We start from the raw sequence: 19,990 nt of genomic DNA on the forward strand, positions 1-19,990 counted from the left end.
AATCTCAAATAAATAGTAATCTGCAGCATGTGCAGTGTACAGCACTACTTAGTCTGTAGTTGTGATAAATTAAAGGTGTAGAAATACTGTGGTTCTAGTTGGACTGATGGTGATGATGGGTATGTGGTTGTAGGACGTTATCCTTAAATATCACTTCCACTTCAGCCCTTCATACCAAAAAACAATACAATAAATAACACCATTAAAATAAACAAATAAGTTAATGAATAAATACATCTCAAATAAATAAATAAAATACATTATGTTCTCCAGCACTACTCAGTCAGTAGTTGTAAATGATGTTCAGTTGTGATAAATTAAAGAAGTAAATATTGGTGGTTGGAATGATGGTGATGATGGTTATGTGGTTGTAGCATGTTTACTTCCTGTAGTCTCCTGAGGAGATGTAACCCATAGCCCGGTTGATGGTGATGGTTCGGACATGGAAGCCCCTCATCATCTTACACATCTTCCGCCTGTTAATGTAGCTGTCAGCTCCCCACATCTGTTCAGCGTCCTCCTGAAATAAAACACCAACAGAGGTAAACAACCTGAATACTCACAAAAATAAAGAAAATGAGAGAGTTTACCTTTTAAAGACTGAACGATGAGAAGTAAATATGAAGCAAACAAAAACAAGGAACACAAAAATACCTCTGAAGAGTCACTCTCTCCGTTGGGCATCAGGGAGCAGCGCTGTATAAACCAAGGAAGATTTCATCAGGCAACTTTCTAATGTCATTTCCCAGAAGATTCTCTCTCACTATTTCTGTCTTCAAATCATGACTGTTTTTACCCCTCCCACACATGCATGATAAACATACCTTCCTCAGGCTCTGTATTATTTCCAGAGTTGGACTCAGAAGTGCAACTTCTTCATCGGGACTTCTGAGTCTGAGTGGGACTTGGAGGTAAGACTGAACAGCAGCAGCATAGTAGGCCAAGTCCTTCCTGATGTTCCTCAGACATTCACTCTGTCAAGACAAACACGATAACCACGATAAACCCATCAGTCATCTGTCTGCTTCAGAATACAAAATTAGAAAATTAGAAGACTGGGATACAATGGGTGTATAATGTAAACGATCCCAATGTTGATGTGTAGAATAGCAGATGAAGACAAAATGTAAAGCTTTATTTAAGTAAAATAGATACTGGACTTATCATTAATACGTGTGTATAACAAAGAATATGTCTAATAATTCTCAGAAAAACATTTAAAAAGAAATAGCATACCTCGCTGAAAGATGAATTTCTTTGCATCATGCAGCTTGAGTTCTGTGAGGATCAAAAACATTTTAAATGTGAGAAATTTGTTTTACAGGTCAAGTCAGGTGTCCATAAACATCTTTGGACCATTATATAACCTGATTTCACAACATGGACTAAATAAGAATTAGTGACAGCTGAAGTGAAATGATGTTTCCACAAATACATCCAAACACTATTTTATCCTCTTGGAAAATGTGAAAAACATGCACAGAAGAACAGTTGGGATCTATATTTTCACGACACAACAAGTCAAGATAATTCAAAGAGGTTTGTGTCATGATTTTGAACATTCAGAATTTATGTCACCGAGAAACCAGCAAGTGTCACCTGAGTCAGGGTGGGTGCGCAGGCCAGCACCGTCTCAGCGTGACTCCTCACCACCATCCTGTCAGAGACGATGCCGAAGCACAACACGTCCTGGAATACAAAATAAGGGCATTCATTATTAACAAACCACAGAGTAAAAGAAAGACAGATCAAACAAAAAAATACAGTATAACAAAATAAACATATCGCGTTGTTAATTGTACTCACGCCGCTGAGGATCTCTGTGATACCCAGCAGGAGGTTCCTGAAGAGCAACGAGCAATCTGCGCACTTCTCTGCGCTCAGCGCGCGCACCGGGAGTCCCGTGGCCGTGCGCCAGCTCAACAAGCTCAGCAGCAGCACGCAGCTGGAGAAGCGCGCTGCAGAGGAGATCGAGCATCAACACATGTCTTATGGGCTTACACAAGAGTTTCATGACAACACACACTATACAACCACATGGAGAAATCATATGTGTTGCAGTCTTCACGTGTTTCACGCTGACTTACAGAAATGAAAGACTGTCATCTTTGGGATCAGATAGATGTCGCTGGTCGTGCCCGGTTGATAAGTAGCACTGTGTGGCTGCCTTCTTATATCTGATTGTATTTATATGCATGTTGGAAGTGGGGGGGGGGGGGGGGGGGGGTTCCCTTCACGGTCCTGCAGGAGCGCCAGCCAAAAAGAAAACTAAGACGTCATCTGTAGTTTCCTCGTTGTCGATCTTCCGGCACACATTGTGTTGTATAGAAACAGGAAGTTGCATTGTTTGTCTCAGATTAGTAAAGAAACCAACTACGGGAAAAATTATACTCAAACTCAAACTGTGATGCAACAGTTTAAATTTAGATACAACAAGACACTTTATGGGGTTGAATGTATATGGTTTTATTAATTAGAATAGGGGTTGGCTAGAGGAGCGGAGCCTATAACTCCACATCTACTAACTATTGACATTATCTTATAACTCCACTACTAACTATTGACATTATCTTATAACTCCACATCTACTAACTATTGACATTATCTTATAACTCCACTACTAACTATTGACATTATCTTATAACTCCACTACTAACTATTGACATTATCTTATAACTCCACTACTAACTATTGACATTATCTTATAACTCCACATCTACTAACTATTGACATTATCTTATAACTCCACTACTAACTATTGACATTATCTTATAACTCCACTACTAACTATTGACATTATCTTATAACTCCACATCTACTAACTATTGACATTATCTTATAACTCCACTACTAAATATTGACATTATCTTATAACTCCACTACTAAATATTGACATTATCTTATAACTCCACTACTAACTATTGACATTATCTTATAACTCCACTACTAACTATTGACATTATCTTATAACTCCACATCTACTAACTATTGACATTATTTTATAACTCCACATCTACTAACTATTGACATTATTTTATAACTCCACATCTACTAACTATTGACATTATCTTATAACTCCACTACTAACTATTGACATTATCTTATAACTCCACTACTAACTATTGACATTATCTTATAACTCCACTACTAACTATTGACATTATCTTATAACTCCACTACTAACTATTGACATTATCTTATAACTCCACTACTAAATATTGACATTATCTTATAACTCCACTACTAAATATTGACATTATCTTATAACTCCACATCTACTAACTATTGACATTATCTTATAACTCCACTACTAACTATTGACATTATCTTATAACTCCACTACTAACTATTGACATTATCTTATAACTCCACTACTAACTATTGACATTATCTTATAACTCCACTACTAAATATTGACATTATCTTATAACTCCACATCTACTAACTATTGACATTATCTTATAACTCCACTACTAACTATTGACATTATCTTATAACTCCACTACTAAATATTGACATTATCTTATAACTCCACTACTAACTATTGACATTATCTTATAACTCCACTACTAAATATTGACATTATCTTATAACTCCACTACTAACTATTGACATTATCTTATAACTCCACTACTAACTATTGACATTATCTTATAACTCCACATCTACTAACTATTGACATTATCTTATAACTCCACTACTAAATATTGACATTATCTTATAACTCCACTACTAAATATTGACATTATCTTATAACTCCACTACTAACTATTGACATTATCTTATAACTCCACTACTAACTATTGACATTATCTTATAACTCCACTACTAACTATTGACATTATCTTATAACTCCACTACTAACTATTGACATTATCTTATAACTCCACATCTACTAACTATTGACATTATTTTATAACTCCACATCTACTAACTATTGACATTATCTTATAACTCCACATCTACTAACTATTGACATTATCTTATAACTCCACTACTAACTATTGACATTATCTTATAACTCCACTACTAACTATTGACATTATCTTATAACTCCACATCTACTAACTATTGACATTATTTTATAACTCCACATCTACTAACTATTGACATTATCTTATAACTCCACATCTACTAACTATTGACATTATTTTATAACTCCACTACTAACTATTAACATTATCTTATAACTCCACTACTAACTATTGACATTATCTTATAACTCCACTACTAACTATTAACATTATCTTATAACTCCACTACTAACTATTAACATTATCTTATAACTCCACTACTAACTATTGACATTATCTTATAACTCCACTACTAACTATTGACATTATCTTATAACTCCACTACTAACTATTAACATTATCTTATAACTCCACTACTAACTATTGACATTATCTTATAACTCCACTACTAACTATTAACATTATCTTATAACTCCACTACTAACTATTGACATTATCTTATAACTCCACATCTACTAACTATTGACATTATCTTATAACTCCACATCTACTAACTATTGACATTATCTTATAACTCCACTACTAACTATTGACATTATCTTATAACTCCACATCTACTAACTATTGACATTATCTTATAACTCCACTACTAAATATTGACATTATCTCATAACTCCACTACTAACTATTAACATTATCTTATAACTCCACTACTAAATATTGACATTATCTTATAACTCCACTACTAACTATTGACATTATCTTATAACTCCACTACTAACTATTGACATTATCTTATAACTCCACTACTAACTATTGACATTATCTTATAACTCCACATCTACTAACTATTGACATTATCTTATAACTCCACTACTAACTATTGACATTATCTTATAACTCCACTACTAAATATTGACATTATCTTATAACTCCACTACTAACTATTGACATTATCTTATAACTCCACATCTACTAACTATTGACATTATCTTATAACTCCACTACTAACTATTGACATTATCTTATAACTCCACTACTAAATATTGACATTATCTTATAACTCCACTACTAACTATTGACATTATCTTATAACTCCACTACTAACTATTGACATTATCTTATAACTCCACTACTAACTATTGACATTATCTTATAACTCCACTACTAACTATTGACATTATCTTATAACTCCACTACTAACTATTGACATTATCTTATAACTCCACTACTAACTATTGACATTATCTTCTTTTGCAACTGCCCAAAGGAAATACATAGATTGAGTTGACTGCTAAAATACACGATGAGTGCAGAATAGCAAGAAGCAGCTCTGAGGTACCGACATCTCCATGCATGGTGATAATCATCTGGCCCTGTCAGCAGCAGCATCACGTGACCTGTCATTCCCATCGTCCACAATGTATGAGCTCCATAAGCCCACCTTCAGTCAGTACTCAAGCTTATAGATGCAAAATAAAAACAATATAAGTAACGTTCAAGAAAGAGGGAATGGTGGCAATTAATGGTGGCACACCTGGTTAAAGAAGTCTGTCTTACTCTGTCTAATTATATAGTAGGCTTATGGGGTCTACAGCGGCATATTGAACGGCAGGTAAACCCGTTGACCCCTTCCTCACTTCTGGTGTTTCAGTCACAGGATGATTATCCTTTGATTCAGCCCGTTTCACTCAAATGCCGACAGATCGTGTCTGACCTAACCTCTGTCCAACCCACGGAGTATGACCCATCAATGCTCGGATTAACGTCAGTGTAGAGGAGGGTTATTTTCAGTTTATTCTCTGGTGGGTGGTGGGTTTATTATGACTGCTCTCAGAGACTAAAAAAAACTTTAATTTCTTATTTATTCATTTGCAGAGGAAGATCGTGTGATATGATTGTAAACTGGAAAACACATGTAATGGGGTGATTGTTTTGCCAACTTCTGTTTCTGAAGTCAAGCATTCACTTTTAATCTGAAGTACAGTTTATTCAGTATCTGAGAATTGCACAAGGCTCTAATGAGAATACATTGAAATATTATCAATGCATAAACTTTACATTTGCATTGCATTGATAATATTTTCAAGTATGAGGTCATGCTTTATGCCATGAAGCATGACCTCATACTCTCTTTACACCCTCCAGTCCCAATTCCCAGGATCTGAGATCCACTTGTTGTTTCACACACAAAAGAAAGTGCTCTCTCTGTAACTGCACGTTGTCAGTGGTTGAGGAGTTTCCTGGCCTTTCACTTGCTTCACCATAGGACCACCAAAGACTGAAAATTACTCTTTAAATACGGTATATGATCAGACAGAAGACCCTCCCGGAGAGAGGGGGGACTTTCCCAGAAATACATTTATCATACTAACTTGACATGAAACATAACATTGTATTCATTACTAAACCTTCCAGCCATAATTTCTGTACATTTAAACCGTGGCCCACAACTGACCATTCCTCATATTACAAGTCAACAAGTTGTCATTTTTCATGTGAAAGAAAAATTCCTAATTATGACTTTTAAAGGGGTTGTCCAAATTCACAAGGAGTCCCTTTAGGAACAGTAAAAAAACAACCAAGATGAGAGAGTGAGAGACAAACAATGTCACGATGAGGCAAGAGCGAAACAGAGGGAGATGAGTCATGCTACGTGTGATGTGGTGGCGCTTTATTTTCCCGCTGCAGTTGCGACCACTGATTACACTTCCTATGTTCATTAGAAAGAGGAAGCTCATTTAGAGGAGCAAATGCATCCGTTTGACCTGCAGCCACATGCAGCCGTATGAATTCAACTTACTGCACACCAAACCAACATATATGAAACAAAGTTTATTCTTTATTTTACATATCTGTACATACACATTTCTTCCCTCAAATAAAGTTTTTGATTACAGTAGGATGAAAACGATTTTAACACACATATTCATTTAAAATGACTTGTGTCAGAAAATCAACATTCACAAAATGTTGAAGAGCAATTAGAGTGAACGTATTACCAAAAGCTACGACTCCACTACAAGGCAGGCATGTTTCCTTTACACTCTTTTAGCACCTTCAAATAAACGTTTCTCAGTTGAAAACTACCATGTGTGCAGAATAAAAACAGGTTGACTTTGAAATACTTGAAAATAACTGTCCAACTTAAAATGGACTGAAGAAGTTAGTTTCCATCTGTTTTTTTTTTTTTCATACAATGTTGTTTCTTTTTCTCATGACTGACTTTCTACTAAATTTTTCACTATTATTTAATTTTTTCCCCACAATTTTTGCATTTGACAGTTATAATTTAGTGGCGAATGTAGAAAGTTAAAAAGAAACAATAGCAAAGCAAGGCCGATCACTGCACAGGAAGCTGGGGACAGAATCCATGACAACACACAATCAATTTCCTCCAGGAAGTGCTCATTCGTCCTTAGCGCTGGGAGAAAACCACAGAAGCAGACTAGAGAGGGTGGCCTTCTTCTGTGCTGCTGCTACCACTGGAGTCAGTGGGGTGGACAGGAAGGTAGACATGGGGAGACGGGGAAGCAGCGAGGAGCAAAATACTTGGGACAAGCGGGCAGGATTTGGATCAACGCGGGGCGGAGGTGGAATGGCCAGAGGGGAAAAGTCTGGTCTGGAGCGGGAGCTTAGCTTGGCAGAGGGGAGCAGGATGGAGTGGGTACGGGCATCTTATTTGGATAGGGTCCTCTCAGCCAAATGTTTCTGCTGGCTCTCAGCATGCCTGCATAGGAGAAAAGGAACATATTTTTTTTTACAGTCAATAAATCCTGAGAAAAGTTTAAAACAATGAAATAATCCTAGGAGAGAGAGAGATAACTCTCTCTCTCTGTCCTCAACCAAAATCAAAACGTGTGTAATGCTCTCGGACAACGGGGAAAACACTCCGGATGAAGAGAAAGGTACTCTAAAATATAAAAACAAAAGTCTTATGGCAGAGGCTAAATCATTGAAAGAGACAACATGTTTTGACTGCTCCAGGTCTTTGTCAGGGCATTTAACAAACAAACAAAACAGGTTTTGCCACATCTACATAGTTAAAACAACCAATGGGAGGCAATCCCATGACCCAGAAAATAACATGACAGGGGAGATAGCACAGACATTAAAAAAAGAAAATCATAAATGGAAGCTAGGTAACCATAAAATGTACCATAGGCTGAAAGGAAAACAGAGAAGCCTATACAAGACGTTTAAAGTCTATATCCTCATTAAGAGAGTGCTGTCTTGTTTATAATGAATGGATTCTGCTAAAGCTTGTAGAGTAGCTAATGTGTTTGTGCCTTTACCTCGACTGTTGTCCAAGAACTATTCAACACTAAACTGAAACAAAACTGTTCAAGGCTACATTAGCCGCTACTTGCATAACACACCCAAACATTAAGAGTTGCATTTTGGATAATGTAAACACCAGGTTTTCACAAGGTAGAAAAATGTGTGGAATAAAAAAGACAATATCTTTCTGCAGCATTGATTGTTTTTGATACTTAAAAAATAAAAAATAAACTGCACATTCTTCTCTTTACAAGAGTGCAATGCTAAATTGGTGGAGAAATCCCATTGCATTATGTTGTTAATGAAACTAAACATCTGGTACTTATATTTGAATATTTACATCTCCAGTAGGAACCAATGGGCTTGAGGCCGAGAGCCACAGGCTGAATAGGAAAGACATCGTATGGTTCTTATTTTCTCATGAGGCTTCTTGACAATAACAAATGTATAGACCATTTCTTCCCAACCGTATTCTTTAAATTAATGTATTTTTTCTCTCCCATATGAGTAAAAACAGTCACGGTAAACCCAGACAATAAGTTTATCATTCAGTGCGTCATCACCTGGTGAGGTCCTCTATGTCAACCAGCATGGCATCTTGCTCCATGTGTAGTTCATCCCGAATCAGCAGCAGCTGTACAAGCTCCTCATTCAGACCTGGAGTTGAAGTTAATATGAGGAATCATGAAATAATAATGTCAGGCCACAGACTTATCATTATGACAAAAAAGGAATTTGTCCACATCATATTTACAATATGGACATACTTAGAACATCACGGTGACCACAGTTGACCACTACACATATCCCACTGTGCCCCTTGCCAATAGATGGACATTAAATATACACGTATACATAGTATATATAAGTATGCAGCTGTCTGAAATGGGTTCATAAAATGACACATCAGTGGTTGTTCTCATATCACAAGTTTGAGCTATTGTCCCTTCAGCTTTGATAGAAAATAATAAGCACCGACAAGAAATATGAGGGGAAAGTCTGTTTTGCTAGTAAAAAGTAGCTCATGATTTTGGACTCATGGGGATTTTTGGAGTTAGATGAGAGATTATTCATCACTGAGTAGCAGGATCAATGATCTGTGCAGTGCTGTGACAGTAAATGCTCAGGGGAAGCTGTTAACTGGTACAGTTCTTTGAACATGGATCAGTATGCATGTTTTTCCCCATTTGCTCTCTTGCTCATTTCTGCAATTGAAAGTAGAGGTCAGTGTGTGTGTGTGTGTGTGTGTGTGTGTGTGTGTGTGTGTGTGTGTGTGTGTGTGTGTGTGTGTGTGTGGTCAACTCACTCTCAATCTGGGAGTGCAGGTCATTGACTATGACTTGGAGCTGCCCCAGCGTCATGTCTCTCAAGTCGGTGGGCTTCAGGCTTCTTTTCATTAGACACTCACTGATGTGAGGCATGTGTGGAAGCTGCCAAAAAAACACACATAACATGTTAAACATTGGGCTTTCTCGACCTGGAGGTCAAAACAAGGTTCAGCTTCTGAAAAATGGTTTGCTGTATGACACATTTTTCAGCAAACCTGTAAAGACATTTACAAACAATGTAATTCCTGGAACAAAAAGATACTGTATATCGTTGTCAATTCATTGCCTTATTATCATCTGAAATTCATAGACATCACTAAATAAATAAGAATCAGAATACAAATTAGACTGAATCTACATGTTGGAGTCCTGAAACCATTAGTCAGCTGTATTGACTAACCAACCTAGTTTTTAAATCATTTATCAAGCAAAACAGCCAACTTTCCCTGGTGCAAGATTCTTAGTTTTAAGGTTGGTCTGTTATTCTTTCTGGCAGTTGGCATTTTCCCTATTTTACTGATATTTTGGATAGACAACTAATCTGTTAAAAAATAAGAAAAACAGCAGGTTATTCGGAAATTAACAAAATTGCTAAATGTAGCCTTAAATTAGCTGAAATGTGATCAAATAATCAGCAGTGTAAGAGCAGTGAAACTGAATCAAACTATAAACTGAAAGAGTCAGCTCTCTTTTGATTGACTGATACAATGTTCAACTTCAATCTGCTGCTTGAATTGATGTGATTAGTTGCTTTTTGCTTTGATGCTTTTTCTGTGAAAAACGACAGTGTTCCAGTTCCTCCTGATGAATCCCTATTTCTTTGAGGTGTTCACCACTCTGTATAGAGAGACTACTAAGTAGAAACTTCTGTTTGGTCACAAACAAGTTGACAGTGTTTTACACAAGTAAACAGCAGATGAACTCAGTGACTGTGTGACGTTTTCACGATCCAGCAGAGGACAGCAACTGCTTTTCCTGAGCAGCCGGGTTCATTTCACTTCACATCTCCTTAAAGCTTACAATATGATTTTTGAAAATTCCCAAGTGTGCCCGCTCACCAACAGTAGTGACACATTTGTTATGTAATCACAGACGAAGGTGGAGTGACAATTAAAGGGTAAGAAATTCCAATTCTTTTCACTATGAGTGAAAATGAAAGGCTTTTGTAAAGTGCAGCACCGTGGTTGTTTTAGACTTGCATTTGTGCCAATTATTCCATGACTAGCACCTGAGCGAATACAGCTCCAAACAGTGCTTTTATTTTTCAGTTTGACCTTAAATGTGCTCTTAAGCCTGAATCATAATTTATCAAATGCGTCCACTGGCTTTGTGAATGTGTTAATGAGTCTAAATTGCCACCAGCAGTTGCTTCATGTTCTCAATCAACTTGAGAGTGGAGCCACACAATATGCAATAAAATTACAATGCATCCCGTGTGCTCTCTCAGGCACAATGGGCAGATAATTAGCTTTTTGTTTACCAGACTCTCTCTCTGTCAACACGCCCATCCAACCTTTCTACCTTCTTTCTCTCTCCCTCCCTCAGTCTTGACAAACAGTAGGTGAGCAAATGTGTTGCATCTGGCTCGTTTCTCCACATTCTTTCACTTTCACATTAGCACTGACGCAACTGCACTTGAGGCTACGACGTGTCAGTTTCAGTTTCTGTGGCTAGAGAGTCATAGAGAGAAATGTGATGCCAAAGACAAAGCACGTGGGAAAGGTTGTAGATTTGGTGTTAGTTCTCACTCAACGGGCCAGTCTGCTGACTGATGGGTGAGTTTCTGTGATCATATGTCAAATTACACATTATTGACTCAATACCAGCAAACTAACCTCCAGCTATGACTCAATATCAGATTGAGGAACTACAGTGCACTACTCTTTGAATGAAGTTGAGTAAGAGCATTGAGGATAAACAGTAGACTCTAAGTCTCTCTTCCTCCTTTCTCTCGATGACTTTCCTGCTTTCTTTCAGCGTTTCTGTGTGAACAGATTTAGGGAAACACACACTCCCAGCACACAGACAGTTGGATGCAGGCTTACTGTGCTGGCCGAATTCCCATTGTTTGCCCTTGACAAGCGGCAGGACGATCCAGATTATTTGGAAGTGAATTAAACCAACTGGCAGCAGTATAAGAGCAGAGGGGTTGTTCTTGGACCCCCATTCTCTTTATCAGATAGATGATTGACACCTGATTGACACCCGTCATGTTCCAAATGCATTTATTTTAATGTGGTTGTTAGGAAATACAATAAGAAGTGGATTGTTACAACAATTTTGTCATACAATTTAATTTACAATAAGGGGCTGGCTCTTTCAACCACGTACCCACTTAAAGTGAATTATATCAACAATGTATCCATTGCTTCTAGCTAATTATATCAACTGTTAATACACACATTTTGAACTTTTAACCCATAACTCTTAGCTCGCTATTCAAACCATTTTAAGCTACCTTTTTCAACTGCTCCCTTGCCAACTGACTCAGGTTGGTGGAAGCTAAAATCCTATTACCAACTACCCATTGGTGTATTTTTTCAATCAATTCATAATTATATATATATATATATTTTTACATTCGTTGAGCTCCTCCACAGTCCTCCCACACACACCAGGTCATGCAAAGTACCCCCTTGTTAGCGATCACTGATCTATTAGAGTTTAATAGATCTCTGGTGTTGCGGACATGGCAGACTGCTTTAGCTTTAATACATCTTAATATTCACTGTATGTTCGGTCTGGATGTGACAGTGATGTCTTCTGACTGCTGAGCACTGCGACATCCCTAAACACCGAAGTCAATGCTTTCCGGCGTATGAATTATAGATGGATCTGGCCGAGCTGCCGCCCTCTTCTCTGAATAAGTAAAGCGGTTCTGCCTGCAAGTCCGGGTGGAAATAGAGTGTGTGTAAGTTGACAGTGTGTGTGTGTGTGTGTGTGTGTGTTGGTGTGTACGCTCCGGATGAGGCAGCGAGGCAGATATTAACGGATGAAATAATGATGAACAGGGTCCTCATCACCTTCCTTCCTCCCCATGGAGGCAGAGAGAAAACAGAGGGGAGGCTTCCGGTGACATCATCGCAAAATATACTGTAAGTGACCTGTTCAGCACCCATATACTACTCATATGTCACTGAAACACAACCCACCCATCTGTTCTCATGTAACATGACTAAAGGTCAAAATGTTTTACTGTATATATTGTTATTCATCATTTCTGGAGGCTCTCTGCTCCAATTAGCTGTCTTGCTCATCTTAAAAGTGGACATATATGACTTTATAATTTCCCCGGGTACATTTTAAAGCCTTCTTCCGAAATGATCAGCTTGAGTGAATGATAATTCTACAAAGTTACAACAACAAAAGGCTCAATACACCTGCTGTTTTAAGCTTTTGGTTTTGCGTTTTTTTATCGTCATCGGGAGCAGGAAGGTGTTAGATAACAACAGCTCATCAACACCGCCGGTGTGCCGGTGCTGATTTGTCAGCTGCATCAACTCAGCTGATGATTCCACAGGCCAACACTCCTTTAAAAAAATAATAATGTATGGCTCATATACACAACACTATATTCAGAAACCAAGCCAAATTGCTTGTGTCTAACGCACTTGGCAATAAACAATTTTTTTGAAAACGCTGAAATAATGGATCAGAGTAAAAACCTGCCATCAGCAGGTATATTGAAAACTTATCATGGTTTTAAGTCTGCAATAACTTATATTTTGGCCACTTGGGCAGGAAAACAAGCTAAAACACAAACTAACTAATATTGTTACCTTTTGATTAATATGACAACTAGTTAGAAAGCAGTTGCTGATTTAAACATCCAGCAGATATGAAGTTACATGAGGGAGGAATCATTTGGAGTTGTATTTCTGTCCACAAAGCAAATAATAGCTATACCAACTCTGAGAAAAAAGAACTGACACATTTTCCACTTTCTTACCAGCTACTCACTAACTTTGTTTGTTTGTAGTTCGGTGCTGAGCAGGTAGCTTACGACACATTTTTTCTGAAAAAGGCTGCTTGTCTGCCAAAAACTACACTGACAAGAGCGATGAGAATGAACCAAAACCGTAAAGTTAGAAAACCTAAACAATGAGCTGAAAGTTGCTATGAAGTAGAGCTGAGGGGAACAGCAGAGTTGGTTCATGATTCTCTGGGAGTTCATCACTATAAGAAACCCCTTCCACATAGAAGTAGTCATGTGACCCATTGTTCATATACAAATACTGATTATAGCTGCTTCAAAGTAAAACCAAAAGCTTGAAACCTTTGTCTTTTTTTGGAGTAACTCTACTCTTATAACTCCAATAAATCAGCGGATCTGTTGTTTCTAAAGCAATTTGATTTTGTGTTGTATTACATTTACATCCATTCTGTGATGTATAAACATATAGGGAGTCAAATAGAAAATTAGACAGGCGTTTACTTTTTTGTAACAATTGTCCTTGAGCTCCAAGTCCCCCCTTCTAGCGTCCTTAGTGAGGTGTGTTCAAGTAGTCGTATGAACCCCAAATGAGTTCTAATACTTGTGTTATTTTAAATCATTCTTTTCACAATTTATTTGAAAAAAAAATCACTTTCATAACATATCTTGATCATAACTATGAACATCCAGCATGATATGAGCAAGATTTCCCAAAAATGCCTCCTCGAGCGGTTACCGAGTTTTTCCAACTGTATGGTTCAGGGCCTTAACAACAACCCACATACTAATAAGACACCTTTTTGGAAAGATTAGGACCTAAAGAATCTGAATCTGAATCTAAATAAAACAAAGCATTTGGGTGCTACGAAGGAGTTTCAGTCAAAAAACTGTGTTGTTCGGTTAAAAAATTGAAAGGTTATATTGTGCCAAAACATGGTCGGATTGGGGCATGCTGGGTATTCAACTGTTCAGAAGCTTCCGCTTAAGACATGTGGCGCGATCTAAGAAACCTCCCCAACCACGGAAGACGGCGCAATCGTAAACGTTGAAGGGAGTAGGGGGAAAAAACTGTCCGGCCGCATTGGGATTTTTCAGGTACTAATATACTACACACAAGGATTCATAATGCTTTATTAGACTCATACAAGCTTGTAGGGCTACGAAGAGGTGTCTTTTATTGAAATCTGACTTTGTAAAGTGTATTTATTAACGATCTAGTGAAACCTTACGGCCGCTGCGCGGAAGTGACGGCGAGGTTACGGGGTTTATGTAATTACATAAACTTAACGGTACGTTTCATTTTTCCTGTTCCGATATAACTCTTCCCACAAGGCTTTGCTGTATTTCAGCAATTTAAATTAAGTTTAAATTGGAGATCCTTTAGGTAACGTCACTTGACTTATTCTTTAGTTAACGTCGCTTGACTTATCCTTTAGGTAACGTCACTTGATTTATTCTTTAGTTAACGTCACTTGACTTATTCTTTAGTTAACGTCACTTGACTTATTCTTTAGTTAACGTCGCTTGACTTATCCTTTAGGTAACGTCACTTGATTTATTCTTTAGTTAACGTCACTTGAATTATTCTTTAGTTAACGTCGCTTGACTTATCCTTTAGGTAACGTCACTTGATTTATTCTTTAGGTAACGTCACTTGACTTATTCTTTAGTTAACGTCACTTGACTTATTCTTTAGTTAACGTCGCTTGACTTATCCTTTAGGTAACGTCACTTGATTTATTCTTTAGTTAACGTCACTTGACTTATTCTTTACTTAACGTCACTTGACTTATTCTTTAGGTAACGTTACTTGACTTATTCTTTAGTTAACGTCACTTGACTTATTCTTTAGTTAACGTCACTTGACTTATTCTTTACTTAACGTCACTTGACTTATTCTTTAGGTAACGTCACTTGACTTATTCTTTAGTTAACGTCACTTGACTTATTCTTTACTTAACGTCACTTGACTTATTCTTTAGGTAACGTCACTTGACTTATTCTTTAGGTAACGTCACTTGACTTATTCTTTACTTAACGTCACTTGACTTATTCTTTAGGTAACGTCACTTGACTTATTCTTTAGGTAACGTCACTTGACTTATTCTTTAGCTAACGCTACTTGACTTATTCTTTAGGTAACGTCACTTGACTTATTCTTTACTTAACGTCACTTGACTTATTCTTTAGGTAACGTCACTTGACTTATTCTTTAGGTAACGTCACTTGACTTATTCTTTAGCTAACGCTACTTGACTTATTCTTTAGGTAACGTCACTTGACTTATTCTTTACTTAACGTCACTTGACTTATTCTTTAGTTAACGTCACTTGACTTATTCTTTAGTTAACGTCACTTGACTTATTCTTTAGGTAACGTCACTTGACTTATTCTTTAGGTAACGTCACTTGACTTATTCTTTAGGTAACGTCACTTGACTTATTCTTTACTTAACGTCACTTGACTTATTCTTTAGGTAACGTCACTTGACTTATTCTTTAGGTAACGTCACTTGACTTATTCTTTAGCTAACGCTACTTGACTTATTCTTTAGGTAACGTCACTTGACTTATTCTTTACTTAACGTCACTTGACTTATTCTTTAGGTAACGTCACTTGACTTATTCTTTAGGTAACGTCACTTGACTTATTCTTTAGGTAACGTCACTTGACTTATTCTTTACTTAACGTCACTTGACTTATTCTTTAGGTAACGTCACTTGACTTATTCTTTAGGTAACGTCACTTGACTTATTCTTTAGCTAACGCTACTTGACTTATTCTTTAGGTAACGTCACTTGACTTATTCTTTACTTAACGTCACTTGACTTATTCTTTAGGTAACGTCACTTGACTTATTCTTTAGGTAACGTCACTTGACTTATTCTTTAGGTAACGTCACTTGACTTATTCTTTAGTTAACATCACTTGACTTATTCTTTAGGTAACGTCACTTGACTTATTCTTTAGTTAACGTCACTTGACTTATTCTTTACTTAACGTCACTTGACTTATTCTTTAGTTAACGTCACTTGACTTATTCTTTAGTTAACGTCACTTGACTTATTCTTTAGGTAACGTCACTTGACTTATTCTTTACTTAACGTCACTTGACTTATTCTTTAGTTAACGTCACTTGACTTATTCTTTAGTTAACGTCACTTGACTTATTCTTTAGGTAACGTCACTTGACTTATTCTTTAGTTAACGTCACTTGACTTATTCTTTACTTAACGTCACTTGATTTATTCTTTAGTTAACGTCACTTGACTTATTCTTTAGTTAACGTCACTTGACTTATTCTTTAGGTAACGTCACTTGACTTATTCTTTAGGTAACGTCACTTGACTTATTCTTTAGGTAACGTCACTTGACTTATTCTTTAGGTAACGTCACTTGACTTATTCTTTAGGTAACGTCACTTGACTTATTCTTTAGGTAACGTCACTTGACTTATTCAAGTGACGTTAACTTGTCCGATAATGGGCGGCGCGGCGCTTGGGGCTCAAAAGGTTGTAAAACTTTTAGGTCAAAGGAAGCATTGCTGTGTAATTCTACTACTGACCAGGTCGGCCACTGGTGACTTCTTGCGATTCTGTTTCTCCACCTCCACTTGCATCTTAGCCATTGGCTTGGCCATAGCCAGGGCCAGCTTCGCCTCCGCTTGCAGCTTCTTCTGTCGACTCACGAAGTCCATGTCCTCCAGAGACTCAGAGTCGTCCTCTGTGGGGTCCCTGTCCGAGTAGGATGAACTCTGCTTGGACTGCGGGGAGGGCGTGGTGGAAGGAGGAAGAGCGAGAAAAGATAAGTATGGCAAGGTGGAATAAAATGTGGAAGAGACAATAAACAGAATAAGAAATGCGGGAGAAAAGAAAAGAAACGAAAGACCAGGTCAGATAATTAATGTTTATGTATTCTTGGCATTTTGGTCTGTAGATTTTACACACCGACAGGAACGTCATTCTACATCAAATAGGATGCGAGGAGAGCGCGGATGAACATGTACAGAGATCATCATTTTTTTTCAGGCTGACGGGAGGTTAATGTGGCCAGTCATCCGTGGCCTTGGCGCGCGTATTCCAATTCAGCTCTCATTTGCTGCCCATGAATTGGTTAACAGGCCAGAAAACGTGAGCAAAGACATTAATAGAGAAACCTAACGCCAGCTATTCCTCTGATCCATTGTGAATATCTCACCCTTCTTGATCTGTCTCAAACTGTCTCGCTTCTTTACACTTTAACACCTTTGACATTATCAACCCTGTGCATCATAATACACACTTCATAGTCATTTAAAGATTTTAGTCATTTTCTCGTGAACATCGGTGCGTACCATGGGGGACAGAGGGGTGTCCAGACTGGTCTCTGTCTTGCTGTCATCGGCATCGCTGTCCTTGTCGCTGCCGCTGTCATTGACAAAACAGATCTGGAGGTTCATCCCACTCTGCAGCCTGCAGGGAGAGACAGCGATTGATTCAACATGTTAATATTAGCATAAATGCAGATCAGAGTCAAGGCAGGTAAATGTTGGCTCTTTCTGCAGCAAGGGCCTCAACATGATGTGTGTGTGTACTACAAGTGGAAAATTAAGAAAAATGGAAAGAAGATCCAAACAGATGCGAGCTGCCTTCAGAATTAAGGAAGGGTTGTGTTTTTAATCATCTCCCCTCTTGTCTTCAATATGGATCGATCCAGGAAGCCTCCGGTAGGTCTGATCCAATCTGCCTGCACCGGTGGGGTTGTTTTGTGCCACGGAGCAGCAGAATATCACTAGTTGTAGATCCAGCCCACTGTGGATCAATAATCTGCCTTTTCAATGCCGTAATTACAAACAGAGCTGATTGATTACACAGCATAGATCCAATCAGTCCAAATTAAAATAGGACCTTGGTGGTCAATAGTTTATTTTCGGGAGAGGCAGCATCCAACTCCTCCCTGTAACTTAAATTTAACAGATTGTGAAAGCATTTACTAACCTTTCTGACTTTCTGATGAGTAGCAGCTAACAGCATGTGATGCCTCTACAGTGGAGAGACTGACTTATGTATCTGCCAATATTAGCTTATTTCTTTCATATTAGCATTATTATTGGCAAATATGTCAGCTGATAAGTAGAAAGAAATATAATACATAATATAATACATGTATGGCTTGCAGGCAATACTTTTCCACAAGTCTTTGAAAAATAAATTTAAAAGATTTTTATAAAAACATTCCATGTAAAATACATTAAAATACTGGCCGATATTTTGTTATCTGATTCTTAACTTCTCAAATATTGATCGTGGTATCAGCCTCACAAATCAAGTATCAGTAAAAGTGTGACATATTTTCCCACACCACTGTCATATTTTTGTCATATAATCAATGATGATGCATCAGAATTTAACCCTTTGCAACAATCGTATTGAGAGATCCATGTGATTCAAGTCACAGGAATGAAGAAAGTCCACTAGAGAGTTGACAGAACATGGAGTTCCAGTAAGGTACAGTGTAGGAGGTGGTAGTGGCATCTGTGTGTGTGGGTCTATTGGGAAGTGAAAGCCACGAAGGCTGACTGTGTGTGGCTCATGCACGCTGCGCAAATCCTCTCTGCTTACTGTCATTCTCTTCCTCCCTGTTTCTCGTGTCTTTACTGGTACCCATGACTGCCTTTTTACTATTGTATACAACGTATGTATTCTTTTTACAAACTAAAAACCACAAAAAAATTCTAGAAAAGCACCAGTCACAGGTTTATTGTTGAAGAATGAAGTAACATGCCACAGGTCTTACCGTGAGGACAGGCTGGGTTTGCCGCTCTTACTGCAGCTGGTGTAGATGCCCGGCCCATCGTCAAAGAAACTGCCAAGGGCCAACTTCTGCCTGATGGACTCCCTCTCATTCTTTTGGGCCTGTAACAGGAGAACCACAAGGTAAGTTGACCTGCTTTATGACCTTTTTGATGACTTACGTTGTACTTTCACAATGAGGTCAGAGGTCAGGTTGGTAGAGACTTGTTGTCATGGCACATCAAGCCCAGGTACTTATATATAGTTTTCTGTCACGCTACATCACCCCCACCCCCACACGGCCAGCTGTATTCCCAGAGAGCGGTTACCCCGAGCACTTTCTGACGAGTACCAGTATATTAATAGCAGCAGCCTCCTCTTGATTTGCAGTAAGAGCTTCAGTGTCATCCTAACAAGGTCTGATACAAAGTGTGGAGTCAGCCCAAGTACTGAAAAAATGTGTGAAATATCTAAGTTGGGCTCATTTCAAGTTGACATTACCAGAAGTCACTAGCAGATGGTGCTGTTGTCTCAGAGAACAACTAGTGAGCCTACGCCCCCTCCCACACACACACACACACACACACACACACACACACACACACACACACACACACAGGTCTTCTCATAGAGGACTGCCACAGGATCAGGTTTACGTATGGTAAACTCCAGAGGAATGGGAGTAATAGCCGTTTCACGCAT

At 38.0% G+C, this 19,990-nt stretch overlaps 1 protein-coding gene across 2 annotated transcripts in view; it reads right to left on the reverse strand.

The window, feature by feature from the left end:
- Nucleotides 1–6,794: 6,794 nt before the first annotated feature.
- The window catches only part of schip1 (schwannomin interacting protein 1), a gene marked incomplete at its 5' end in the record, with an annotated part of 202,039 nt that continues 188,843 nt past the window's right edge, over nt 6,795–19,990 (reverse strand). For both annotated transcript variants that reach the window (XM_079224758.1, XM_079224759.1), the window contains 6 exons: nt 6,795–7,704; nt 8,819–8,912; nt 9,562–9,685; nt 17,083–17,280; nt 17,851–17,968; nt 19,293–19,411. In XM_079224758.1, the coding sequence (XP_079080884.1) occupies nt 7,653–7,704; nt 8,819–8,912; nt 9,562–9,685; nt 17,083–17,280; nt 17,851–17,968; nt 19,293–19,411 (705 nt within the window). In that variant the 3' untranslated portion in view covers nt 6,795–7,652. The remainder of the gene's footprint in view (nt 7,705–8,818; nt 8,913–9,561; nt 9,686–17,082; nt 17,281–17,850; nt 17,969–19,292; nt 19,412–19,990) is intronic.

This window comes from Taurulus bubalis (genome assembly GCF_910589615.1).
Source record: "Taurulus bubalis genome assembly, chromosome: 10".
NCBI classification, from domain to species: Eukaryota; Metazoa; Chordata; class Actinopteri; order Perciformes; family Cottidae; genus Taurulus; species Taurulus bubalis.